General features: G+C 45.2%; 2 protein-coding genes across 7 annotated transcripts in view; one reads left to right on the top strand and one right to left on the bottom strand.

Annotated features, from left to right (window-relative positions):
- The first annotated feature begins 4230 nt into the window (after positions 1-4230).
- On the top strand, positions 4231-14490 carry LOC114621710 (NADH-cytochrome b5 reductase 2). Of its 2 annotated transcripts, XM_028768067.1 has the most exons (10): positions 4357-4455; positions 4557-4651; positions 5011-5137; positions 5325-5397; positions 7612-7718; positions 8408-8537; positions 9073-9156; positions 10054-10139; positions 11362-11461; positions 12239-12668. In XM_028768067.1, the coding sequence occupies exons 3-10, from the start codon at positions 5060-5062 to the stop codon at positions 12409-12411; spliced, it is 831 nt and encodes a 276-aa protein (XP_028623900.1). In that variant the 5' UTR covers positions 4357-4455; positions 4557-4651; positions 5011-5059; the 3' UTR covers positions 12412-12668. The 2 variants fall into 2 exon arrangements, with proteins under 2 accessions (XP_028623901.1, XP_028623900.1); XM_028768068.1 differs by lacking the exons at positions 4357-4455; positions 4557-4651 and adding an exon at positions 4231-4299 and having other exon boundaries at positions 12239-14490.
- Positions 14491-15046: 556 nt separating this feature from the next.
- Positions 15047-27276, bottom strand: part of Ppfibp2 (PPFIA binding protein 2) — a 148927-nt gene continuing 136697 nt past the window's right edge. For 4 of the 5 annotated variants that reach the window (XM_028768000.1, XM_028767999.1, XM_028768001.1 and 1 more), the window contains 7 exons: positions 23400-23550; positions 23017-23128; positions 22715-22803; positions 22105-22227; positions 20797-20922; positions 19547-19735; positions 17776-18492 (listed from right to left, as the gene is read on the bottom strand). In XM_028768000.1, the coding sequence (XP_028623833.1) occupies positions 18298-18492; positions 19547-19735; positions 20797-20922; positions 22105-22227; positions 22715-22803; positions 23017-23128; positions 23400-23550 (985 nt within the window). In that variant the 3' untranslated portion in view covers positions 17776-18297. Of the gene's footprint in view, positions 15113-16267; positions 16334-17775; positions 18493-19546; positions 19736-20796; positions 20923-22104; positions 22228-22714; positions 22804-23016; positions 23129-23399; positions 23551-27276 lie in introns of those variants that run through there. The other variant, XM_028768003.1, reaches the window with a different exon arrangement.

The following is a 27276-nucleotide window of genomic DNA, read 5'->3' as shown; positions in this document are numbered from 1 at the left end:
TGAAGGAAGACTAAGCTGCACACCTGCTACAAATGTGTAGGAGGCCCAGGTCCAGCACCTGAATATTTTTTGATTGGTGGTTCAGTCTCTGTGAGTGTCCTAAAATTCTTAACCACAGTCTGAGACATATGAGGGGGGAATAAAAATATTTTTACTATTCCCCACTCAACAACATTTCATTCCAATATAGAAATATAATGTTTGCCTGCAAAATTCATGGTGTTCTTGTTTTTAATAGCTGAGTAGTATTCCACTGTGTAAATGAACCACATTTTCTTTATCCAGTAGTTGAGAAACATCTGAGTTGTTTCTAGTTTCTATTACCTATAAAGCTTCTTATGATCATAGTTGAGCAAGTATCCTTGTGATATGATGGGATTTCTTTGGGTATATGCCCAGGAGTGGTATAGCTGGATCTTGAGGTAGAACTATTCTCAGTTTTCTGAGAAACTACCAAATTGATTTCCAGAGTAGTTGTTCAAGTTTGCAGTCCCACCAGGGACTTCCCCTTGCCTCACATCCTTATCAACATGTGTTGTCCCTTGAGTTTTTGATCTTAGCCTCTCTGATGGATACAAAGTGGAATCTCAGAGTCATTTTGATTTGTATTTCCCTGATGACTAAGAACATTGAATATTTCTTTAAGTGTTTCATGGCCATTAGAGATTCCTCTGTTGAGAATTCTCTGTTTAGCTCTGTACCCCATATTTTTTAGTTGAATTATTTGGGTTGTTGGTATCTAACTTCTTATGCAAATGGATGTAACTAGAAAATATCATCCTGAGTGAAGTAACACAGACCCAAAAGGACATGCCTAGTATGTACTCACTTACAAGAGGACATTAGCCATAAAGTACAGACTACAATCCATAGATCCAAAGAAGCCAAACAACAAAGGTGGCCCAAGGGAGAATGCTTGAAACTTTCTCTGAAGGGGAAATAAAATAGATATTAGAAGTAGATGGAGGGAGGGAAATGGGTAGGAGAGGGGAAGAGGAGGGGAATGCAGTCAGGGGGACCAAGTGTAGGAAGAGCAAGTCAGAGAGAACTGAAATCACAGGAAGGAGCGCATCTCCAGAACACATCAAAGGCACAGGATAGAGGAGGCTCCAGGAAATCTATAGTGGTGATGCTAGCTGAGACTCCTAGCAGCGGTGAACATGGAGCCTCCTGTAGGCAGGCAGGACTCCAGTGGAGGGATAAGGGCAGCAACCCATCCACAAAACCTTTGACCCAAAATGTGTCCTGCCTACAAGATGTGCAGGGACAAAGATGGGGCAGAGACAAAGGGAATCACCAGTCAATGAATGGCCCAAATTGAGACCCATCTCATTGGCAACAATTGAGACCCATCTCATTGGCAACAATCAATCCCTGATACTATTAATAATAGTATGCTATCCTTACAGACAGGAGTCTAGCATAACTGTCCTTTGAGAGACTCCACCCTGCAGCCAATGGAAACAGATGTAGATATCTACAGCCAAACATTAGATAGAATTCAGGCAGACTTATGGTAGATTTGGAGGAAGGATTGAGGCACCCGAAGAGAACAGGGACTCCACAGGAAGATCAACAGAGTCAATTGACCTGTACCCTTGGGGGCTCCCAGACACTAAATCACCAACTAAAGAGTGAGTATGGGCTGGACCTAGGCCCCCAGCATATATGTAGCAGATGTATAGCTTGGTCTTCATGCTGATCTCCCAACAACTGGAGCAGGCACTGTCCCTGAACCTGTTGCCTGCCTGTGGATCCTGTTCCACTAACTGGGTTGCATTGTCTGGCCTCAGTAGGAGAAGATGTACCTAGTCCTGTAGTGATATGATGTGCCAGGGTGGGGTGATTGTTAGTATTCTGTCTAAACTCCACCTCCACAGTTACCTGGTAACACCCAGGTATGCTCCTCCCCACAGTTACCTGGTAACAGGCAGGTAGCCCTGCCCACTATAAAAGGGGCTGCTCCTCGACCCAGTGCCTGCAGGTTATTTTTTTCCCCTCCCCCCTCCCCTTCCCCCTCTCTCCACGTGGCTATGGGCGGCCTTTACTCCTCCACTTCTCTCTCTCCTCCCGCTCTCCCTCTCTCTTAATAAATTCCCCCTCATGGAACCATCTGGTCTGCTGTGATCTGTCTGAGCTGTACGTGAAAACCTTTCAGTGATATTCAGGGGAGTCCTCCATCTTCTCAGAAGGGAAGTGGAGGGGGAATGCTGCAAGGAGCTGTGAGGGGAGAATGAGGAGGGGTTGATACTGGAATGTAAAGCAAATAAACAAATTGATGAAAAAAGAAATATACTATTTAATGATAAAAACAAAGACTTATTATTTCTCCGCCATCATTCTTTAGTACATAGGCATCACACTGGTATCTCTCCTGGGTTGGATTGTGTTTCAGGGTTTGTTTGGTGTCTTTTATTGCTGTCTGGTCTTGTTAATGAAATAAAAAAGGGGGAGAGGCAGAGAGCCTTTGAGGCTGCTTGGCAAGAATCTGACTTGGGCCAAGGACAAGGAAATAGGCTGCTTGGCAGAAATATGACATTGGCCAAGGACAAGAAAGTAGGCTTCAGGCAGGAATCTGACTTTAGGCTAGAACAAGGAAGTAGGCTTCAGACATGAAAATGACCTTGGGCTAGGACAGGGAATTTGGCTCAGATACTTTGGTCATCCTGATAACCCCTTAGAAACCATGATCATAGGAGTGTCCCTGTAATTGGGTTTAATGCCTTGCTTTTTCCTTTTCTATTTGTGTCTATTGTCTTGCTTGTTCCTTGACTATTTGCATCTATTGTATTGCTAGACCCTCAACCAGGACTGACCTTAATACATGTATGTAACTAAAATGGTATAAAGGCATAAAGGAGGAGGGGGGATGGGATAGGGAGTTCTAGGGAGGGGAAATGGGGAAAGGGGATGACATCTGTGTTGTAAATAAATAAAATACCCAATAAAAATTTTTAAAAAAGAAAACTTAAAAAAACAAAATTGTTGTCTGAGTTACCAATTTGAACTTCATAAATATGAAGTTTTGCTTGAGATTAGGACAGAATTTCAAGCAACTTCTAACAGGCCCCAAACCTACTTCTGTCTTTTGTCCTATGTATGTACAAAAACATTGAGTTTCAGCATCAACGATTATTTAAAAAAAAAAAAAAGATGAAATCTGAAAGGTGAGGCATCCTGTGTGGAATCAAATATTCAGCCAAGATTTAGTTCTCCCTGTAAAAGTAAGGAGCACATCCATCTCGTTACTATGTGGATTTGATTTCATCTCTAATAATGAGAAATTATTTATATACCAAAGATTATTTTAAGGCTTGGAAAAATGGCTCAGTAGTTAAGAGGACTCTCTCTTATAGAGGAGTAGAGTTTTGGCTTCCAGCATACAGACTGGGTAGCTGACAACTGCCTGTAACTTCAGTTCTGGAGGACCTGAGGCTTCTAGTCCCGCTGCTGGGGGTACATGTTCCTCGTCAGAGCTTACGATGTGATGCAAATACCTTCATGAAATACCATTTTACAATTTGGGCTTTTTCCTCCTCTATACCAGAGACTAAACTCAGGGCCTCACACATGCTAAACTAATCTTGCCCTATATCTCAACCCTTTCTTTTTGTTGTTATTTGGCTGGTGTTGGTTTGTTTAATTTTCAACTTTAAGCCAGTCTTACTAAGTTGCCAAAGTTGATCTTCAGTTCACTCTGAAATTAGAGTTTTCCTTTTGCCACTTGCAAGTGTGGAAAAGGAAAACAAGGTTTTGAAATGCATTGTGAAGAATCCTCATAATCTGGACTTCTCATTCTGCCTCGAGAGTCCTGCCCTGTCTCCCACTAGAGAAGGCATGACATGCTGCAGTCAGCCCCATCCTGCAAACACTTGGTCCTGGAAGATTTAGGTAGCAGTTCAGGAAGCATGTTAAATAAGACATATAGTCTTCCTATAGGCTACAACTCCCATTTCTTCTGTTTGCATTGTTAACAAGTTTACAGCAATCCCTTCTTTCATCTTGCCATAGTATTAACAAGCTGGGAGAGGCTGAATTTTCCTCAAGGCTGTTGGCGTGTGCTGGCAAAATCAAGATGCAGAGGAACCCCTGCATCAGGGATCTTGGAGATGCATTCCATTCCCACAAGACCAGCTGCAGAAGCGCAGGGCTGAAACTCGTGCCAGAGTCATGTGACACAGAGGCTGGAATCTGTCGCTATGGGGCAGGAGCTCCTCAGTGGCCACTGCTGGATGTCTGCCCGTCGCCACCATCAAAGGCACTGTCCCTCTCGAGGGTAAGTTGGACATCTCGCTCCAAGTGAGTTCGGCCGGGAAGGGCGGGGCAGGAAGGAACCCAGGGCTGGGGGAACAGCCGCAGGCGGTGGCCTGGACAGGATTCATGGGCGGTTTCCCAGCTGGTTGGGACACTGAGACACTGGGCCAGATAACTACGCAGCAGACTTTTCTGGAACAGGTTGGGATGAGAACAAAGGGGCCCAGTGAGGGAGCTGGGCGGAGTTAAGGACGGCTGTGGGAAGGACGGCCACACCTCTTACAGGTGGATGTTTGCCTCAGTTACCTGCATCAGAAGGTACTAGTGAGTCCCCAAGCCACTCACTGCTCCACTGCTCCAGCTGAATCCGAAGTGAGTGTGGCAAGTCTCTAGAGAGGTGAGCCCTGTCCCCAGCCTTGCTGTTAGCTGGTAAGAATACCACAGCCATCCCCTGGTGGCCTGTTAAAACGATTGCCATCACCTTCCCAGCCATTGCACCTTTGGCTGAAGGATAGAGGCAGGTAGGCAAGCAGGGCCTAGAGACACTGGCACTCTGGGATAAGTGCCAAGCCTGGTCCAGGGGGCTTCTTGGACCTGCAGCTAACCTGTCTGTCCTCTGGTCCCAGAGAGAGCCTTCTGATTTAGTATCTTTCTTTCTGTTAGTCCTTTGAAACATAAGATCAGCCACACTTAGAGCTGCCTAGCCCACCCAGCATGGGTGAGATCTGAGGTCTGTATTCGAACTGTATCTGCCAGGACCAAACCTGTCGCTGGGGCCACTGTGATTTTCATAGCCCTGAAGAAAATGAGCGTCAAGAAGAAAGATCTTATCACCTTACTGGACCCTGAAGCCAAGTATCCGCTGCCCTTGATTGAGAAGGAGGTAGTGGGTCACCTAAACCTTCCTCTGGTTAGGTGAAAGAGGAGGATTGGGTGTCGGGGGGAGGGTGCTAGCTGGGAAAGTGGGGTGACCAATCACTTCAGGACCAAATAGAGCACCACAGCAAAAGTCCTAGAGAGCCAACAGAACCTACCTACCTTTTTTTTTTTCTCTCTCTTTTTCTAATCAGCAAATCAACCACAACACCAGAAGGTTCCGCTTTGGACTGCTGTCACCAGACCATGTCCTAGGGCTTCCTGTAGGTGAGCAGTGCTTGGTGACATCTGAAAGTCTGGGTGTTTGAATACTCGGCTCCTATTAGCAATGGATTCTCAGTCTCATGGGACATGGAGAGTACACTGATATAACCCTGGACCACATGAATGGAGGGAATAGACAGGTGGACTTGAGGACAGTGTCCCCATTGATCCACTTGGACTGTCACAATAGTAATAGCATGAGGAGCACTGATAGATGTAACCCTTGAGTCAGGAGGCCTAAGATCTCATTAAAAGCACCTGTCCATGCAATTGAAGGCCAGTCCCTCACCTTCTCTGACCTTCCATCTATGAAACAGTATTTCCCAGGCCTGTCTGCCTACTTCAGGTATAGTGAGGGTAAAATGAATGATGAAAACATCATGTTGTGCAGGGATGTGAAGAGCAGATGTTCCTTTGCAGTCAAAGCCCAATATTCGAGGGAAGTCACTAGCAATGCAAATCTCCTAATTGGATGGGTTATCTGAAGGGTCCTGAGGCCCACGTAAGGAGGGGCTCACTGTGAAAACCAGCCCTAGCTGACCTCCTGAACTGTCCTGCTTCCAGTTTCATCAGTAACAGTTCTAGACAGCTCCTGAGATGAAAAACCCAAGAGACAGGGGTGGGATGGAGAAGCCTTGCCCCTTGTCCCCTAGAGTTTTATTGATGGCCTACTTTCAAAGAAAACTCTGACTTCAACTCTGCCAAGTGATGAAATTACAGTATGAAGAATTCTGCTGGACCCCCAAGCCTGTTGGCTTTCCCTCATGCCTCTGTCACTGGGCATTCCATTCCTCTGCTTAGCCTGTCACCACCTGGCTGGGAGGCAACATGAAAGCACAAGCCACTTGAGAAATAGAATTTGTAGAGACTTCTCTGACCTGCCTACTCTTCAGCCCCAGAGGAAGCTGTGTGGTCAGTGGGACAAGGCAATGTCTAGCCCTTTAAGAGTCTTGATAGGAAAACTGTGGATGCCTCACAGTTCACCTGACACAAATATGGGTAGAGGTGGGACCCTGGGACCCTGGGACCCAGGACACAGCTTCATTCTGTGTGGAGATGCAGTGACTGAATTTCTAGGCCCCAGTTTCACATCTCCTATTATAGAAGAACTAATAAACTTTCATGACCACACACTAATAATTGTTTTCCTTATTAGTTCCATAGTACTTTACATTATCTCACTCATACTAACAACAAACTAACATATACAAGCACTATAGACGCTCAAGTAGAGACAATTTGAACTATCTTGCCAGCCCATAAGGAAGCTGCTGCCTCAGGCTTATGTTATCAAGTGTCCCTGGTGCCCAATTAGGCTATGGCTATAAGTTTCCCCTCACTCTCAAGGGACTCGTCCAAGACCCAGATTTACACTGTTTAACATTATGAACTACCCCCTGTGTCCTCAAGCATCTCACTCCCCACTTCCCTTTTGCCCCTCTTCATCTGTGTCTCACTGTTTCCATTTCAATCTGTATTTCTAATTTCCCAGGTACACTTAATTTCTACTTCATCTGAACCTTCTTTGGCCTCTAGCTTCTAGCATCCCTTGATGCAGCTCCCCCCCTCAGTACTAACCACCTTGGCCACTGAAGTTTGCACTTCAATCTGACCCATTATCTGCCATTGGGCTATAGTCTAAACTCGTATGTCTTTAACCCTCCAGGTCTGTAGAATTCTACTCTGGACAGGCAAAGACACAGTGTAAATATCCCTGTTGCCACTCAGCAGAGCCAATGGCCAGATTGCATACATTGTTACTTTATTTGGGACCCTGCAGCACCCATGAGGCTAAGCCCTGTTCTATCCTGGGACACAGATGGAGTACTGGTGACTCACTACCAGACTCCAGGTTAGGAAGAAAAACCTTCATGAAGACAATAGTTTTCTTTAAACAGAAAAATTCTTTTCTGATTTCTTTTATGAGACCAGATCCTGCTCTTAGCCCAAGCTGTACTGTGATTTATAGCTCAGATTAGCTTTGAACTCAAGCCAATCTCTAATGTCCAAGTGCTAGGATTACAGGTGTGCACCACCACAACTGGCTCCTTTCTGATATTTTTGATGTCCATTCCCACCTTTAATTCAGTTACAGTGAATCTACACTAAGAGTTACAGTGTGATCGTGGCTGGGCAGGTGCTATCAAAGTGAATCTTTGGGGGATTCCTGGGTCCTATTTACTATCCTCAGGCTTAACATTTGATACATTTTTGTAGGTAACTATGTCCATCTCTTGGCACAAATTAACAATGAATTGGTGATAAGGGCTTACACGCCTGTCTCCAGTGACGATGATCATGGCTTTGTGGACTTAATTATAAAGGTAAATAATGCCCATCTTACCCAGCTGTCTGGAACCCCCAGGTATCCTAAGTTGGTAGAGTAGAGAGCAGTGCTCTGGGGAGGACTTATGGCCTGGACAGTGCTTTTCAATAGTCTCATTTATCAGCAATGCTACACTTTATCCTATAGTGCCTCAAAGGATTGCTGTGGTTAGTGTGTCATCTTTACACAATCTAGAAATCACCTGAAAAGACTCTCAACAAGGGACTATATACATACTAGGTTGGTCTGAGGAAATGTCTGTGGTGGATTTGTCTTGTTTATATTAATTGATGTAGAAAGATGCAGCCTACTGTAGGTAACACCATTCTCTAAGCAGAGGACACTACACTGTTTAAGTGCAGAGAAGAAGCTGAGCACTGCCTGGCATGTGTGCATACACTCATTTCTCTCTGTTGGGTGTGATGTGGTGAGCTGCTTCAAGTTCCTGCCTTGACTTCCCTACAAAGATAGACTTTAGCCTGGAATTATAAGCTAAAATAAACCCTTTCCCCCCTAAGTTGTTTTGATGGGATATTTTACTGTGGAAACAAAATTAAAATGTTAAATTGTTCACAGTGAGTGTGACAATGTTTACATGCATGATTTCTGATTCTAAGTGTACTTTCCAGCTCAGTGCAACTGTAACCAAAAACTTGGAAGTATAAAGGACCCATACTTGCTTTCCAGATCTACTTCAAAAATGTGCACCCCAAGTACCCTGAAGGAGGAAAGATGACTCAGTACTTGGAGAACATGAAAATTGGGGACACCATCCTTTTTCGGGGGCCAACGGGGCGCCTAGTCTACAATGAGCCAGGTACCAGGAGCTGTTCAGTGGGGTCTCACAGCTGGGAGACTCCTCCTGTGGTCTTTCTCAGCCCTAGGGCACATGGGTTTGTACTTCCAGTCTTCAGACATTCATTCACACGAATGTACTTATAGTGACTTCTGTCACTGCTCAAACTTATTACACACATGTGTACTCATTCCTGCCTCTGCACAGATGTATGAATGGTGCCTGCTGACAAGCACAGTGTAGGGAGTCCACACTAATCCGTTCACCCAGATTCTCAATTTACTCACTCATTCACCATTGCGATGGAGGGGGCTCTAAGAGGCTCCGAGTTCATTTCGGTTTGCCTAAGAAAAGGCCCAGCTATTCCCTGGGATACCCAGCCTTGATTTCCACCTACAAACTGGCATACCAGAGGCAGCCTGTGAAGCAACTGTGTCAGAATGGCTTGGGATGCTATAACCTGTCCCTTAGCTGAACCTGCCTCCTAAGAGTCAGACATCTTTTGTATGCTGCCAGACAAGGGCTGCAGAAGTCAAAAACATCTTTATATTTCTAGGGACACTTCTAATCAAAGCAGACAAAACGAGTGAGCCTGAAAAAAAGCTGGTTCATCACCTGGGGATGATTGCTGGAGGCACAGGTAAGATTTTTGAGGTTCCTCTAAGACCTTTCTAACCTGGGAGTCCTTTGACCCTACCTATGAGAAGTGATATGTGGTCATGGGAATGTGGAGTCAGATACTGAATCTGACCCCCGTTCCTCCCAAGTCAGGGCTGTGTGGCCAGGCTAGGCAGGCTTTGCTCACAGGTTCCTAAATTGTGGAAGATTCAGTTCCAGCCTGACTTTTTTAATCCTGTGAGAATGAACTCTCAGGGAGACATACAGGGTTAGGCACCATCACAGACTGTTTTAATACTAACTAGTCCTAGTCTCCCCGTGCGTGCGTGCGTGCGTACACGTGTGTGTGTGTGCGTGTGTGTGTATGTATATGTGTGTATATATATACATACACACATATATACATACATAATGTATTCCACCTGAACACTCAGGCTAAGAATCATGACTATTATTATACTATGAATTTGCTTTTTTTTTTTTAACTAGCTCACAAAATGTTCTTTCCCTCTTGTCACAGGAAAATTTAAAAGGAGGGCTGAGCGCGTGGCTCAGTTGGTAGAGTAATTGCCAAGCACAGGAGGCCCTGGGTTCAATCCACAGTACCGTATAAAACCAGGCATGGTGACACATTGTAACTCCAGTACTTGACATGATCAGAAGTTCAAGGGCATTCCTTGACTACATAATGAGTTGAGACCACCCTGAAATACATGAAACTCTGTCTTTAAAAGGAAAAGTGACCTTTGACCTTCTGTTGCATTAGAAAGGAACACCAAAATCAAGGGTGTTCTTCCCCCACTTTGAGTTTTGGGGGACAAAGGGGAAAATGGTAAAAGGAGAATCAGTGAAGTTGTTAATCCACTAAAGGCCAGAAACTGGGACATTGGAGCAAACCGGCCTGCCCACTGTTTTGCAGGCATTACGCCCATGCTACAGCTGATTCGACACATCACCAAGGACACCAGTGATGGGACCAGGATGTCCCTCCTCTTTGCCAACCAGGTTAGTTCTGCAGAGTCAGCCCAGAGTTTGCCACAGTAGTATGGAATGTCCCCTGACTTGGCCTCTGTATGAATTCATTCCTCCCCCATTGCCTGAGGACACGCTGCTTGGCTGCCTGTGGCCGTGGGTAGCTTAGTGAGCTCAGCAAGTCTGCTGGAAGCTGAAGAAGCTAAAGCCAGGCCTGCTCTGTTTGTTTCTGCTTAACTCTTCTACCTTCTCTACAGTCCTGCACCATGCACTGAGCTTCCTCCTTAATTCCCAGTCCTCTGTTTTTCTGAGTATTAAATAATGGGTGTTCCTGCTGGAAATTTTTAAGTTCAGAAGAATGCTTTGTCTTTTTCCCTATGTGTACTGTGTATCTTTATGTGATATATCCTCTCACACACATACAAATATTTTTTTCACTTAGTAGTATCACATAGGCATTTTCCTCTTGCTAACTTTAAATATTCACACCAGAGTCAAAGTAATGTTTTACTAAATATTCATTCAGATTCTTTCCAGATTTTGGTCATAAACAATAAGTAATTATAAATAACTGTTAACCTTTATTTTCTGAAACAATGCCAGAAGTAAAATTACTGAACTCTTGTATGACCCAAGAATTTGATGACCCAAGCCTGGGCACTCTCTTGGAGCCTTGGCCCACTTTTCCCAGACGCAAATGTAGACCGCCTTCCCCTGGCTCTTCAGAGAAGGCCAGCCTGCACTAAGCCTGTGTCCTTTGGCTTGTTGATCCTGGACACAGGGAAATGAGTGGGGACTTTTGCATGCAGTTGGTGGTCTGTGCAGCCAGTCCTCCCAGCCAAAGGACAGCCTTGCTGTCCCTACCCCACCCCACCCCTCAGACCCTCCAGCTCTGGCTCAGCTGGTTAAGAGCACTAACTGCTCTTCCAGAGGTTCTGAGTTCAATTCCTAGCAACCACATGGGACCGGATGCTCTCTTCTGTTGTGTCTGAAGACAGCTACAGTGTACTCATCTACATAAAATAAATAAATAAGTAAATCTGAGAGACAGACAGACAGTAGCAGGACAGACAGACAGACAGACAGACAGACAGACAGACAGACAGTAGCAGGACCTTGTCTGCCCTGGAGTCTGGCAAGCTCTTGAGCTAGAACAATGGCAGTTCAGTTGTAAATGTGCAGACCCATGTGTTCGATTTAGAGGACCATACTGGCTGTTCCTAGAGAGGCCTTTGTAATGTTGCTTCTTTTCTAGACAGAAGAGGATATCTTGCTGAGAAAGGAGCTAGAAGAAGTCGCCACAACTCATCACAACCAGTTCGACCTGTGGTATACCCTGGACAGGCCTCCCAGTGGTATGGCCCATACTGCTCTCCTTTATTCTGGGCCAGCTCTACCCTTTGACACACCTGTAGACTAGTCTCTAGGTTTTGTCAGTTTTGTCTTTAAGGTTTACTTTAAAGGAGATTATGCCTGGGGGCTCTTGGTCTATATAGGGCATGCAAGAATCTGAGTGGGAGGACGTTGGGAACAGCAGTTTGTAAATGGAAGTCAAGGGCAAGCGCTAAATGAGCCTTCTACATGCCACACACTGCACTGAGTATAAACTCTGAGCCATCAGGCTATTTGAACTCATACAGCACAGTCAGCACATTGCACCTAATATGATCACTGGCCCCTTAACCTCTTGTACCTGCTCATGGCTACTTTGCCCCTTGCCACCAACTTCTTTTGAACAGCAGACTTCAGATGCTGAGCTTTGGCCAACTCCTACAGCCTCAGCTAGCATCCCAGGAACCACCACGCACCTAGCATCATGCATGACGCATCTCCTGCTTCCATGATCTAGGTCCTATAAGCTGTCCAGAAGAGACCACTGCCCAATTACACAAACACAAGTGTGGCCTCCTCACCCCTACCTAACAGCGACAGTTTCTACTCAATGCTTGGAACAGAGATACATCTTCCTGAGTCTCTGAATCCAAGGCTGGAGCCAGGAATCTGGAAAAAAATGCTATGGATGGCTGGGAACCCCTAGGTCTGCTTCTTGACTCAACTATGGCAACCAGCAGTGCTGACTTCTAAGCTTTTGTAGGGCAGCCTGGTCTTTTCCCCTTTCTGCTTCATTTCAGGCTGGGACTATAGCTCGGGCTTTGTTACTGCTGACATGATCAAGGAGCACCTCCCTCCTCCTGGGGAGACCACACTCATCCTGGTATGTGGCCCACCACCTCTGATCCAGGAGGCAGCTCACCCCAGCCTGGAGCAGCTCGGCTATACCAAGGACATGATTTTTACCTACTAACACCTCTCATGCTACTTAGCGGGTCCCTCTCTGTTTCAGAGTGAGTGAGTTTGGCTTCACCCTCTCCAACTAGGGTATTTGCAAGGTGTCTCTCCATGCACCCTTAGGCATGATGTTCTTTTAGTTGTGGGCACAGGAAGAGTTCAAGGGGCTGGGAACAAAAGTGATTTTTGAGCTTTTGGGGGCTAGGGAGGAAGCCATTTTCTCCATGACTTTCTCCATGGCTTAGTGGAATAAATGGAACTATTCTGCATTTAGCTCACAATGTGTGAATATATAGAAAATACACTGGGCAAGCCAGGATGTACCAATGTGGAGTAGGGGTGTGATCAGAACTGGCAATATAGCAATGGTTACAGGATAGAATTCTAGCAGGATCTAAACAGGTCTCTATCAAGCTAACCACTTACAAACCTTCTTTATATTTCTCTGCTTTGAAGGCCAAACTCACAAGAGGGCAAAGGCCTTGTGTGTTCTTCCTTGCCTTGTGAGACACTTTTTAAAAAGCTATATGTCAGGGCAGTAAATCCACAGTAGGTGGGCTCCAGGAACTTCTTTCTTATCCCCTGAATTTTGTACAGCAGATGGAGACATAGAGGATATTTATATTTTAGCATCTTCCATCTCGGTGCTGTGCTAAAGTTGCCATTGTTAAGTTTCTTCATTTACCATTTCCAGAAGTTGTGCTTCAAAGCCCAGCTTTCAACCCAGATGATATGGGGACCACTAGTGCCACCTGCAGTTCAGAGTGAGAATAACAGTCTGTTACTTTAAGGGTAAGCTTACCCCAACTCCATTCCTTATAACCTCTCTAATGGGCCAGAGGTTCTGTGGAGCTTCTGTTCTCTAAGTTACACAGGAGGAAACAGACAGTGTTAGTCATGCATTTCCCCAGTCATTCAGACAGTGTGTGGAACACTTGCCTTTAAACCTGGATCTGTTTAATTCTGTCTGTTCTCCTTTTGGAAGAACTGGCATAGTAGCAGCACTATTAGCACTTACTGCTGGATTTACTACTCGGTGTGGATGTGCATATGTGTGTGTATGCAGGAGGAGGAGGAGGGCGGGGGGTACAAGAAAAAGAAGAGAGGATTGTGGTTACAGGGAGCTCTCTATACCCTCAAATCTCACCCACAGGGGCCCAAACACCATCTCAAACAAGGCTGGGAGGGACTCTCCAAGTTCATCCACCCACTTGTACTCAGTGTATCCTTGCATAATGCTCTACTTAGGGAAAGACACAACTGCCCACTCTGTGCTACATTGCCCAGTTTGCCCTTGAACTTGCTCTGTACCCCAAGTCATCTGTTAACTGCATAATCCTCCTGCCTCAGCTTCCCTACTAATAATAACAAGGATTACAAGCATGTGCCATCAGGTTCAGCTGCAAAGCCTTTCACCAGTGGACTCATGCCACCTCGTTGGATTTTTGTTGTTGTTGTTGTTCCCTAGACCTTCTGGTAATTTCACTGGTCATTTGACAAAGCCTGGAGATGTTTTTGGCTTGCCTAGCCAGAGGAGGTGCCAATGACATCTGCAGGGAAGACCAAGGATAGTGGTCATTGGCAATTTGATTAAAAGCAGTACACCTGGGACTGACTTAGTCCACACAGACTACAGCAGTGCAGCGGGTTATGTGGTAGGTACACATGAACATAATCTTAGAGTGAACTGTGAACATCTCAGAGGCACATGGTGCTGAAGGGCAAAGTTGATTTGGAACCAGAAGAAAGAATAAGGGAAGTGAAGCAAAAACAAATCAGTGGACTCACAAAGGCTGGCAAGATGGTGGAAAGGTGGCACGAAGGTGGCAAGACGGCATGCTCATCTGTGATTAAGGGATTCAAAGCAGAAATGTGACAAGGTGACAGTGGAGAATGTTTGGCAGGGACCATCTACGAAAGTGAAGAACCAAGTAGAAAACCATGGACAGCGATCAGATAGCAAGGCTGGAACTACAAAAGCCATGGCCTGGGCGGGAACTAGCTTGTATGAGATGGAACAGGAAAATAAATAAAGTTCCAGTTTGAAGACTGTCCACTAGGGGGAGGTGTTTGACCAGACACTGTACCTGAGGCAGGCGAGGGGGAAATGTGAGTCACATTACCTTGTGTGTCTTAGAATGCAGGTAGATGAGAGCTGCTGGGGGATCAGGAGAGAAGGCCTGGTTCACAGGCCCAGGCTTCTGGAAGTGGGCATGCATACTTCTATGAAGCTGCCCCAGAGGGTCCCCTGCCCCTCCCCCAATCATTTCACTCAACCACTGCAGAACACACAGAACAGATTGTACAACCATTTTCCCCCTCCAATCAGAGGCTTTTATGAACTAACAGCTCATTGTCTTTGTTCTGCATTTAACACCTCACTTTCATCTCTGTGGGAGTGGTCTGCAGTTTGCATATAAAAGTACAAAAGGTAGAAAAGTGTAGCAGAAAGCAAGCACTGACGATGACACAGAGAAACATAGGGACGCGTCTGCACATCTGTCCCACCCCTCTGCTTTTGCTCCTGTCAGCACCTACATCCAAGGTGGCCCACAAGCCCCATCTAGGTGGCTCTGTGCCAACTCCTTATTGAGGCAAACATTTGGGCTCCACACGTGTCTCTCTAGGCTCTCGGCCATGAAGAATGTCATCTGCAGTCATCAGCATCAGGGACAGCCAGGCGGGTCATTCAGTAGTTGGTCCTGGCTCAGTAGAGTCTGGAAGAACACAGCCAAAGGGGCAGTTTAAGGGTCCATAGGCCAAGGCTACTCTGCAGCATCTTCACAAGAAACAGACACCGGAAGTGGCCCATATCTAACATCACTGACCTATAAAGTTACAGTATCCCAGGGAGCCTGAGCACTGACTGTTGGACAGACAGTAATGTTAAGATAAAAATGGGCTGAAGAGAAAGCCTGGTGTACACAAGCGTTTGCCTTTCTTGCACAATTTCTTAGGTTCAGTCGCTACCACCACCACCCGTACATATATGCACATAAAACTAAGCCTTTTACCTTAGAGATAAACTTATTATTTCAAGACCACCAAACATTTGCTAGAGATCACAGGCCAAGATTATACAAAGACATTTCCCTGTGTGAGCCAAGAGACAAAGTCTGTGTGTCATTGACATTAGGAAGTCTTCTTCTTTCCCTTTAGACAGTTTTCTAACTGTGAGTAGCCATTTCTTGCTGCCTCTGCTTTTCCCATGTGATTTATAAGACGGCTATCATTGGCCCCGCTGTATTAGGGCTAAATAGTATTAGGTATCGACAAGTAACTAAAGCCAGTCTCAGGGACAATAGCACACCTAAGCTCCTAGAGCTAGTAAAAGGCAAACAAGGACTTGAGTCACTCCTACATTCCCCAAAACGTCTTTGCTTGGGACCAAGCTGCCTCCCCATGGATTGATTTGTATTCTTGGGCATGGCAGGCTCTCCTAACATTCAGGATATGATATCAGAGGAGCAATGGGAATGCATGTTCTTCCGTGCCAAGAAAACAAAACAGTATTCAGTGGGCCAGAAGTGAGTCCGAGCTTTGGTCTCACTGGAAAAGTGACCCAAAACTGCTGGGGTGCCATCATATCATTACCAGGTCTGAGACCAGGGAAAGGCTCCAGCATCCTGAATGTTTAGGCCAACTTTCCAAAAGGCCTGTGAGCCTGCAATGCCCTGCAGTGGCTCAGTCAGCAAGAGTCCAATGGAGGAGGTCTTCAGGCTGCTGTGTGCCTCAGGGCTGGCTCAGGTTCTGGCCCACTATCAAGTAGCATCATTTCCTCTCTTGTGGCCACAAACACCACACCACACCACAGCACACCAAGCTCACTGGGCTTTGCTAGCCATGCCACAAGGAGGGGAGTCAAATCCTACCGTGAGGCGGTGGATGTCTTGGGAGAGTAGCCCTATCTGTGTCACGGTGCCTTCAGAAGGTGCCATCTGTAAAATGGGCAGCAGCCTAGTCAGCACACAGGGGTGAAGCCCATGCTTTACAGAGACAGTGTCATGCAAACCCCCTCTACTCAAGTGCACTCTCTCCAGGACATTCTTCCCTGGAGGGCTCTGAGGAGTGTCAGCTGGTGAGACACATGCAGTTTCACTCCCTGCACTGCATGCACACAGGCTCTGCCGAAGCCACACTCAGCACTAGCACTCAGTGTACAGAAGCAGGCCACAGGCAGAGCCTGTCAAGCAGCCTCTTGTCCAGTGGTCCAGCTATTTCCAGAAGCAGAGAGCAACAGAGATGAAAGCCTCCAGATTACTGGACAGTAGGATGATTTCCAGGCACAGGACCCCAGATATCATTGCTGTGGTGTAAGAGGGCATCTTCAGGAGAATGCAGCCTCTCCACAGCACAGGATCCTCCTTCTCTTGCCTTCTTTCTCCCCTCCTCCATCTTCCTTATCTGGAAGCTATAGACATGGAGGCACCAAGGGCAACCCCTTGTAAGAGGAAAACTCAGATCCACTAAGGGGATGGGAATCACATGAGGCCACACAGATTCAGCAGCAATACAAGCCCATGTAAGGTCTGAAAACAGATGCATGCGGCCCCTCACTGGGACATAACCAACAGGGCACAAAACCTGGCCTGACCTGCTCTACAACAGCATTGGCCATTGGGTACCAGAACTAAATACTAGTATTGCCCAACCTGGCAACTTTATGCCCAATTCTCTCACTAGCTGGACTTCAGAGGAGGTAGCAGCCTAAAGTAACAAACCATGGTTGAGCCTTCTGTATGTATTAAGAAGCAAAATGTTAAGTATCACCTGCATGTGAGGTAGAATCAGAGTGCCATAATGGGGCCATCAGTCCTACCTTCCCTGCCAGATGAATAAAACACTGCTGTTCTTCTGTAGATGAATCCCACTGGACCCAGAAGGAGTCAAATGTTAGCCAGTTCCAACCTGGAATTTCCTGAGCAGAAGCTCAGACTGGCAGAGTATACAGCTCTTCCCGGTCAGTCTCCGGCCAGACAAAGGCCATCTGCTGAGCCCATTACCAGCTAGTCTGTGTCTAAAGCAAGAGGCCAGCTCTGTTTCTGCTCTTCCAGGAAACAGAAGTGGGCAAGATGTGAAAAGCAGAAGCTTGCCAGAAAGGCTGCCTGTTCATCTCCCCACCCTTCACTCTGAGGCTCGTTCTGCTGAAATGGAAAACTACGTAGGTTCTGTGTGACAGATGGAACCTCTAACAAAGGGGTATGTGACACCCCGGCTACTTCTATGCTTCACAGAGGGAGATGAGGCCCAAGGCAATAGAGCCACAAGCATCCTCTGACAGATGTTCTATCCCCTTGGGTGGATCCTAAGTTATAGGCCCTTAAGCAATGTGGTGGGTATCACTCTACCTCCAGCCCCCAAGAAAATTAAAAATGGTTCATACTTTCTATATAAATATTGTTTTTATTATCAGAAACAAGTGGCCACCCTATAGTAAGGTACAATCAAATTACATTGTCACTATGGCCTAAATACCTGCTGTTGGCACTTTGATCTCAGCCAAGACTCTGTGGCTCACAGGCCTAAGGCACTTGAATTCTTCCCTCTACTGGAGAATAGGGGCAGTGTCTGAGAACTGAGCCTCTTGGGATTGCCTAGGGCCTGCCTCTGCTCATGTGTTTCCAGATGAAATATGGATATTTTGAATTACTAAACGTGTACAAATGTCTTCAGGTGATTTCCCCTGAGTCCACATTTGGCTATAGTCCCCAGAGTCTGTCTCCTTTGTGGGTGTGTAACTGCATATCCTGACCATCGTTAAGGTGTGTAGGGAGACCAGCCCAAAGACACACAGTTGTTTTCTGCAGGCCATGCACAAGGACGAGGGTGAAGTGCAGTTATACGGTGACACTCGGCGTTACTGTGAGCTCTCCGTGCACAGAGAAGGCAGATGACAGGGGCATCAGCTTATCTGTCCCACCTGGTCCAGACCATCTAGTTCATGATTATCAAGGGGACTGAGGCCCCGGTAGACACCGTAGACCCTGTGGCTGTCACTGACAGCATCTCCGGGCTCCATCGGGCAAATGTAATCTGTAGATTCATCAAACTTCTTTTTTCTCATGTTTCCAAAATGTGAAAAGCCAAGTTTCCTAGGCTGAAACAGCAAATGCAAGATGATGAGAAGGAGCTCCGGGGTTGGTGTGCAAATGTGACTGACAATGTATCTGAGAGCGAGCTCAGGAGGAAAGAAATGAAAGTGCTGTGGGAGGCAGAACTCCTGATGACATGCTCTATGCTGGCAAGGCTGGCAGATGAGAAACCTTCGACACAGAGCTGCTCCTCTGATGCTGTGCCTAAAACTCAACCCCACTACCCTCCTCCCCAGAAACTTCCTATTTCTCATGGTAGATTGAGGGGTGCCCTAGAATGCTACTGCCTGCTCGAGCTACAGCTGCTACAGCTGCTACAGCTGCTGGCACATGGATGAGTGAGGGGCGCCCAGAGCCACAAGGATATCCAGACCTCGGAAGAATCTGGGCTGGCCCTCTTTTTTGCCTGAGCTTCACCCACACTGCTCTGCTGGACTCTCCAAGACATAGAACCTGTCCTAGATCCTTAGAGGAAGGAATATGAGCAGGAGGTATATAGCTGGATCCAATGATAGCTTAGGGAGAGTTCAGCTCAGTTTCTGGAGGCTACCTGTGGCCTGCAAGGATGGTATGGCTTGGGCCAGACTTTGTAGGATTCAGAGAGGCCACAGAATGAGAGGTGCTTGGATGATACTGTGTGTTCGCTGTATCACAGAACACAACCATGACGCAGTGCTCTGAGAACACTCTTAGGGCTTGCAAGATGGCTGTGACCAAGACCCCGGGGCATTGTGGCACACAGATGGGCCTGACTGAAGAACCTAGAACTCATCTGCTTGGCAGAACAGGAGTAGAGCATAGCTTCCCAAGAAGAGCTACTTCCTGTGCATGTTTCCAGTGTACAGAAATCTGGGCTGTTATCCTGGGACTTAGGCCAAGTAGGGAATGGATCTAATAAAGATGAACAGACCTGAGGAGCAGACTCCTATAGCAAAAGCCAAGCATGGCGCTCATGTAAGGCTGTACTCATTAGTTTGGCCCAGGCATCGAACTAAGAGGTTTAGCATAAGGATCAGAAGACAGGCTGCTGGGACCTACACACAGACTCTGACAACTCACTCGAACTTTGGCCGTGGTGGTCAGAGGTGTGTAAGCTGGTGAGGCCATTTTATCTCGCTTTTCCTGTTCAGCCTCGGGACCAATCAGGGCGTTGAACTTGGTGGTGAGATGGCGTCTGAGGAGCGTCTTCTGTGGGGGGATGTTAAGAAGCATAGCCAGGGTGTCCCCAGTGAAGCGAGGCTCCAGGATCTAAGAAGAAAACATAGACAAGCCTAGCCAGTGGTTACTGTAGCATTGGGGAGCAGGGTGGGGGGACTTGTTGCCCTGGGTGTTGGGTGCATCCAGAACAGAGGTTGTGTTCTGTGTCCTACCCACACCATCTCCCAGCATAAGGCCTAGCTTTGATCAAACTTTCATGTTTGGTGGCCTCATGTTCACAGGCTACCAGAGAACCAGAGCCTCTCTGATAAGGCTGTTTTCCAAGTCTTCTCTGATGGCATCTAGGCTACCACCTCCACACTTCCCTTCTGGCTTTGACACTTGACAGAGCTAAGTGTTGATAAAGATCATATCATAGCAATCAGGAAATTGCATTTGGTGACCTCCCCCACTTCCCCAACCCCCGTGTTCCTCTGGGAACAGGTGGAACTGCCTTGTTCAGAGTTGATCTCATACAAGCATCCAGCTGACTGGAGGCCTCTGGACTGAAGCTGAGGGAGTCCTCACTGAAGCCATCCTAGCTCTTTAAGGCTCAGTAATGCTCAGCCAGAGATCTCAGAAATACTCTGAGATTTCATATTCTGTAAAATGGTTCGGATGAATAACCTCATTTTTTCCCACTAGAATGCCTGGTCCTTACAAAGTATGAGGCTTAGCTTTAATCATCAAGTTGACCCACTAGAATCATCTGGGAAGAGTCTCAGGGAGGGGTTGCCTAGGGCAGGAGTGTGACGGATTTTTCTTAATAGGGTTAATAGTGAGGTGGGCTGTCCTGAATATGGCTGGCACCACTTCATGGGCTGGCTTCTGGATGGAGTTAAGAAAAGAACTGAGCAGTATGCATGTATTCATCATCTCCTCTCAACTGCAGATGTCATGTGACCAGCCACCTCAAGCTCCTGCCCTATACTTTGACTGCCCTGTGGCAATGGATTGAAGCCTATAACTGAGCTAAAACCTCCTCACCCTTATGTTTTGGGTTTGTTTGTTTTTTTAATCATAGCAACATGAACAAAACTAGGAGAGAAAGGTGGTTTGGGAATACCCCAGTTTGGAACAAGGCATGTGAGCTAGCCCAGAGAGTCACTCACAATGAGGCCTCCATGGACGCCACTCCCTCGAAGGTTGGGTGCATACTCTGCCAGGTCCACGGATCGTAGCCACTCCATTACCCTGTGGTTGGACCACTGCACAACTTCCGAAGGAGAAAGGTTACTCTGTGATGGAGGAGAGTGAAAAAGTTAGGCTCTGTGTGGTCCTTTTTGGGATCAGCAACTCTGAGGAGTCTTGCCTGAGTTGTTCTACCAGAGCAGCAGACTTAAGCTATCTAGGCCACTTACCTAAGAGTGGTAATCAGTATCTTATTGAATTCTGATGAAGCATCTATGCTTAACTATCTGAATCTACCATCCTAAATTTTGGCACAAATCAATAGACATACAGGTTTTTATTCAGTAATCCAATAGAATTTAAAGATTCAACTATGAGGTAAAAAGTACTCTTTGGCATGGACAAATGTTTATAGAGAGCCCACACTAAGACATTGAAGCTGGGGCTTGAGAGAGGGTTCAGCAGTATAATGCTCACTGCTGTTCTAGAAGACCCAGGTTCAGTTCCTAGCACCCATGTCAGGTAGCTCACGACCAGCCCCAAGAGATCTGATGAACTCTTCTGACTCTGTGGGCACCCATATATGTGTGACAGATACACAGATAAAATGTAAATATTTTTATAAAATATAGTAATGTCTACATACTTTCACACAGCCTTGTGGGCTTCAAAATGCTCACAACTCACACACACCGCATGCAAGATATATTTGTTGAATAGCAAGGAAATAAAGACTAGATGGCAAAGGCAGGTATTTAAAATCCTTAAAGAACCAGAAGTAGACCAGTTCTCCACAACAGAGAAGATGGGACATGATCCATAAGTTTTCAGTTTGGAGCTCACCAGGAACTCCTAAAGTTTATAGAACAGTATTATGTATATCAGCCATGTGGTCCTTTGCATTTGTCTACACTAGTTCCCCTCTAGTAAGGTCCTACACCATCTAGGCTAAAGGCTAGTTAATTTTACACTAGCAAGGAAGTAACCCACTCTCAACTGTCCAGTCTTTTGGAACTCTGTCTCTTCTGTCCCCCTGGACCTTGCCTCCTTTGCCTACTTTGACACCCATGCTTCCATACTGTCTTTCCTTTTCTCTCTCTTTTATGCTGTATCAAATCCTTAGATCATTATGATGACCTAGAAAACTACCATCAGAGACAACAGGGGAATTACAGGTATCAGAATCTTAAACATCATGATGTACTTTATGATGAAAGCATCCTCATTTTCTCATGATATTCCAGGTGTCCTGACTCAGAGCCACCTGAACAGCTAGTCCACTCTCTTACCTCATCAGCAGGCCTCCTGTGCAGGCAGTTGGGGTTGAATTTGTTGACATGTAGCACGTGAATAGCACATTTGATGCTGAGATGATGTAGTTGGCTGGTGACTTTTAAGAAGAGTAGATCATTCTGGAAAAGAAAAGTTCTGGTTGATGAGTCAGTTTCTATCGCAACAAAAGACCCCAGCAGTTCTTTCCTGACCAAACGCAGATGTGCCTTCCACATCTCAGAAAGGTTCTCACAGACAATTTTGCTTACCACCATGGTTTGTACGTTGGCACCTGATGTGCCTTAGATGATAACAGTACTATTTCAGGGCCTTTACAATACAAGGAAAGGTAGGATTGGAGAGATGGATCAGTGGTTAAGAGCCATTAACTGCTCTTCTAGAGGTCCTAAGTTCAATCTTAGCAACCACATGGTGGCTCACAACCAACTGTGATGGGATCTAATTTCTTCTGGTGTGCATGAAGACAGAGCACTCATATACATAAAATACATGAATAAATAACTCTTTTTTAAAAGAATATGAAGAAAAGAGGTGATCACATTTAAAATGACAAGCATGGAGAAACTTGGACTGAATGCTCACTGGAAAATAAGGAAAAATCCTTACCACAGTTAGGTATTGCAGCATTCGCCCATCAACTCTTGATTCATGAAACTGGTCTTTGTATTGAGGTAAGCCAATATCATCAAGCCACCCTACAAAAACAGATGTGTTAGGATTCATGAGAAAAGATGCTGTGGGTGCCAAGGGAGAACGGCGACAATTGATCATTTTAAGGTTCTTGATTTCCTTTCCCCAAAGCATTAGTAATCTATCTGTCTTTCACAAGTAAGCTCCTGTCTTTGAGGCACACATTCAATGGGAAATTCTTTTGCCCTTCAGAACAATAAATATATGTCTGTTCTTACGTGTCACCCAAATGTGGTCAAGCAGTGCAGACTTTTCTTCTTGCTTGGTGTTGATAGCTTTCACTGCTAAAACCAGCTTCTTCCTATGGAGGGGGTGTTTAATCCCTAGCTCCTGAAAGCAAAAGATGAAGGCATGTAAAGTTTTGGCAAACAATGTGGGCCTTAGAGGATGTCATGTGAGGATAGAGATGCTCTCCAGAGTGGTGGTAGAGCCTGGGGTAGGTACACAGTGCCCTGGGATGTTATCCTGTAGTAAAAGGCAATCTCAGCCTTCCCTGTGCATCCTCTGTGTATAAGGGATGGATGCAGGCTACCATCTACCCATGCACTGCTCTGGGTGGGGGGGGAAATAGGGGCGTCTTCTCCTCATACACAGTCCTTACCTTTTCCATATCCTGAGGGGTAGCTGACAGTAGTGTGTGGCCAGATGTCACCCACTGTCTGGCAAAGATCACATACTGAGACAGGCCAAAATCCTCTAGCCATGTACATACACGTTCTGTGCTCCACTGGGCAAAGGGGGCATTGGCATCACTGGAAGCAAAGGAAGAGCATGCTTGCGTTATGAGGTACCCAGGGCTTTGCATAGCACAAAGCCTCAGTTTAAAGAAACAAAACAAAACAAAACTGTCTTTTAAAAGAACCAACAAGGTGAATGGCATTGTAGTACATCCCACTGATGTTTGAGAGGCTCTAAAGCCACCTTAATAGCAGGTCTTATGTTTCAACTACAGCTTTTCTGAGCATAGGGCAGCCTCCATGGTCCTCAGGGGACTATTTTGTGCACATAAGTCTAGAAACACAGTATGAACACCCATTAGCAAGCCAAAGACTCAGCAGTCTTTGGGAAATGCTCAGGAAACTAGGAAAAGACAGTCCATTCTCTACCAGTTAAAGAGTCCATTCTCTAATAGGAAAAGAGAGAAGATAGAAGCCAAAGCTCTTCTAATTTGTAAATTATTTGTTAATGAAATACTAGGGGCATTTCCATTATAATCAGCAGAAAGGTGTGTGTGTGTTTGTGTGTGTGTGTGTGTGTGTGTGTGTGTGTGTTGTGTGACACTATCAGTACGTATTATTAATAACCCTGGTAGAAAGATCTACCCAAATATGAACAGATAAAATAGTACAGCTTTTAAAAAGTAGAAATAAAGAGACCAATTCTTTTTAGATATGATTTCCTACCTAGAAACTAACAAGAGCTAAATTACTGGAAGAGGAAGAAAAAATGTATTATAGGAAAACAAATGCATGTTTATGTGTACACTACACGCAAATGTCAATTTTCTATGTATTATCCATGTATATCAATGGCTTTTATTAAAACAATAAAAAAAAACATGCCCACCAAACCAACTAGAATTATAACCTCTCTAGGAGCTGCCTTAACAAGGCACATAGACATTCGTTCTCTGGCTGTGTATGAGGGCAGGGTGGGGGTGCACCAAGGGTGACTTGATGTAGCTGCAACACTCAACTGAGCACATAAAAAACGAGACATGAATAAATGAAGAGCTAGGTCATGTTCCTAGCCAGGACACCTAGGTATTAAAAACCATCCATTCTTAAGGACATAAATTTTTCATTGGAAGCGTGAATGTAATGGTACATTTGAAACTCCAACGGAGTCATGGGGGGAAGGTGGACAAAACAGCTTCCTATTCAGTTTTAAATATAAATGGAGATTTATAGACCAACAAGACAAGCTAGTCAGAGAGATTCCCTTCTAGCCAAGTACAGTTCTCCTCTGGTACCCATGGAGGATGTTCCAGCCCTAGATTTAAAATCTAGTATTTGCATTGAACCTACACACATCCTCCCAAACACTTTAAATCATGCTGAGATTACTTATCACACCTAATGAAACACAAACAGTATATGTGGATGTTACATTTTTATTGTTAGGAAGTGACAAGGAAAAAGACCATGCAGATTCAGTCAGTACCATTTATGAAACCATTGTAGACTACCTACATTGATCAACGAGAAATCCTAGGCCTTTTGCACTCCTAGGGCCAGCTGTACCCCTAACATGCAGAAATGATTTTTAAGAACTTGTTGAATACCTGGCTAAACAGGGAGATCCTTAAAAGTCCAGAAAGAAGCCAGCACTCTAGAATAAATCCTGGGTGAGGTACTGAACACTCCTAGCCTAGAGCTTCGGTTTCAGCAGGGCTCAAAGGGTGCAGATTCGGGTTTTATACGACTGGAATTTATACAAGTTGGGGCACCACTGTATAGAAAATATAAAATTTCAATATAGAATCGGGAAATATTTAGAATGAGAAAACACTAAAAATTTACAAATTTAATATGAAACCCTTACATAAAATTCAATGTTTTCTTTTTTAATCTCAATTCCTAGATATAGTGTGTGGCCTTAGGTGTGTGCTCTGACCATAGCTCTGTAATACTTTCTATGAAAATAGAACTGTACTAAGTATAGTTTCTAGCTTGATTGATAATATTTATATATTTTTAGTTTTATTTTTTAGGCTGAGCCTAATGCAGTTTCAGACTCAATAGGTAGCTAAGGGTGACCTTGAACTTCTGAACCTTCTGCTTCCTCCAACTCAGGCATGCTGGGCTTACAGATGTGTACCACCATGGCCACTTTGTCAGTACTGGGGATGGAACTCAGGGCTTTATGCAAGTTGAGCAAGTGCTCTACAGCAGAGCTACATCATCAGCCCTCATTTTTTATTATAAAAACTAATAAAACAGCATCAGCTCTAAAATTTACAACTGGCACTGTTATTATATGTGTTCTCAGGATCATTGGTGCCATTTGAGAAAATTTCTATTAAGTAACATGAGTGATAACACACAGCTCAGGTTCTTCAGTGTGTGGCTGATTCACCCCTTAAATGGTGTGTTGTCTGTATCCTTCCAGCAGGGCATCAGACTCATGTTGCCTTTGTTGATATCAGAACAGTAGTATGTAAAATCATCAAGAAATGACAACTTTTTCATAGTGAGTTCATGTGACTCACTTTATGTGAGTATCAACTTTTTCTTCACCACTCCTAAATGAAGTTTATCTCCTGCTTTTGGTGTGATCTGGAGTTTTGGCTTATCAGTTGTTTGGTTTTCATTTTAGTATTTTGTGTTCCGAGACAAGGCCTAATCCGTGGTTCACGCTGGCCTTGAATTCTTGGCAATATACCTTTCAAATGCTGGCATTATAAATATCAACCATGAACCCGGGCAGTGGTGGCACATGTCTTTAATCCCAGCACTTGGGAGGCAGAGGCAGGTGGATTTCTGAGTTTGAGGCCAGCCTGGTCTACAGAGTGAGTTCAAGGACAGTCAGAGATACATACAGAAACCCTGTCTCAAAAAACCAATAAATAAATAAATAAATAAATAAATAAATATCAACCACCATACCTAGCTTTTTGTTTCTTTTGTGTGTGTGTGTGTGTGCGGTGTGTGTGTGTGTGTGTGTGTGTGTAGGTATGTGGGTGTGGGCATATACATGTGTATACACTATGTATTTGAACCCAAATGTCAACACCAAGTGTCTCTCATCTTTCTCCACCTTATATTAAGTCAGGGCCTTTCACTGAATTCTGAGCTCACTAAATGACTAGACTGACTGGCCACCAAACTCGGAACCGCATGCATGCCTCAGTTCCCCTCCCTGCGGCACTCGGGTTACAAGCAGACATGTGCACCACACTTGTCTGTTACCAGGCTCTTCGGATCTTAAGTCCCTATGTTTGCATGGCAAGCACTTTACCAGCTAAGCCACATTCTCAGCCCTCATTTCATTGTCTTTTTCATATAAAAACAATAAATTTTATTTTATATTTACTTATAGAATGAGGAAAATATTCAGAATATATATCAGGAGGAAAGTTCTGTTCTGAAGGAGGAAGTGCATTCTTCTGAGGTCATACTTTGAAAACTCCTGTCCTATGATTGTTCAAGACAATCCAGGTACAGCTGTGTCTTTGTCTTCAGGATCTTCCCACTCACATCTCTGTCCATCTCCTGCCCACCCACCCTCCTTGCTCCTACAGTACCAGACCCAGCACCTCTGCATCTATCTAACTCCTGTTCCCCATAGGTAAACAATAAAGTCAATGAACCTCACTATATATAAATATAAAAGCTTCCCTTTTCAAAGTGTCACTAAAAAGGTAAAATTCTGGTATGAGCCCCAATCTGTCTTAATATAATTACCAGACATGGTTTAACCTTAATATGGGGAGAATGGATAGAAATCTGTAACAAAGATATTAATTGAAACTGGCC

Source organism: Grammomys surdaster, unplaced genomic scaffold (assembly GCF_004785775.1).
Source record: "Grammomys surdaster isolate TR1022 unplaced genomic scaffold, NIH_TR_1.0 184, whole genome shotgun sequence".
Classification (NCBI taxonomy): Eukaryota; Metazoa; Chordata; class Mammalia; order Rodentia; family Muridae; genus Grammomys; species Grammomys surdaster.
Note: the sequence above shows the minus strand (reverse complement) of the source record. Positions and strands in the feature narration are given on the sequence as shown.

Excerpts from the sequence above, each read along its gene's own strand:
- LOC114621710 (XM_028768068.1), top strand. The coding sequence starts at position 5,060 with ATGAGCGTCAAGAAGAAAGATCTTATCACCTTACTGGACCCTGAAGCC. Across the intron at positions 7,719-8,407 it reads TTGTGGACTTAATTATAAAG|ATCTACTTCAAAAATGTGCA; the intron begins GTAAATAATGCC and ends CTTGCTTTCCAG. Across the intron at positions 8,538-9,072 it reads CCTAGTCTACAATGAGCCAG|GGACACTTCTAATCAAAGCA; the intron begins GTACCAGGAGCT and ends TTATATTTCTAG.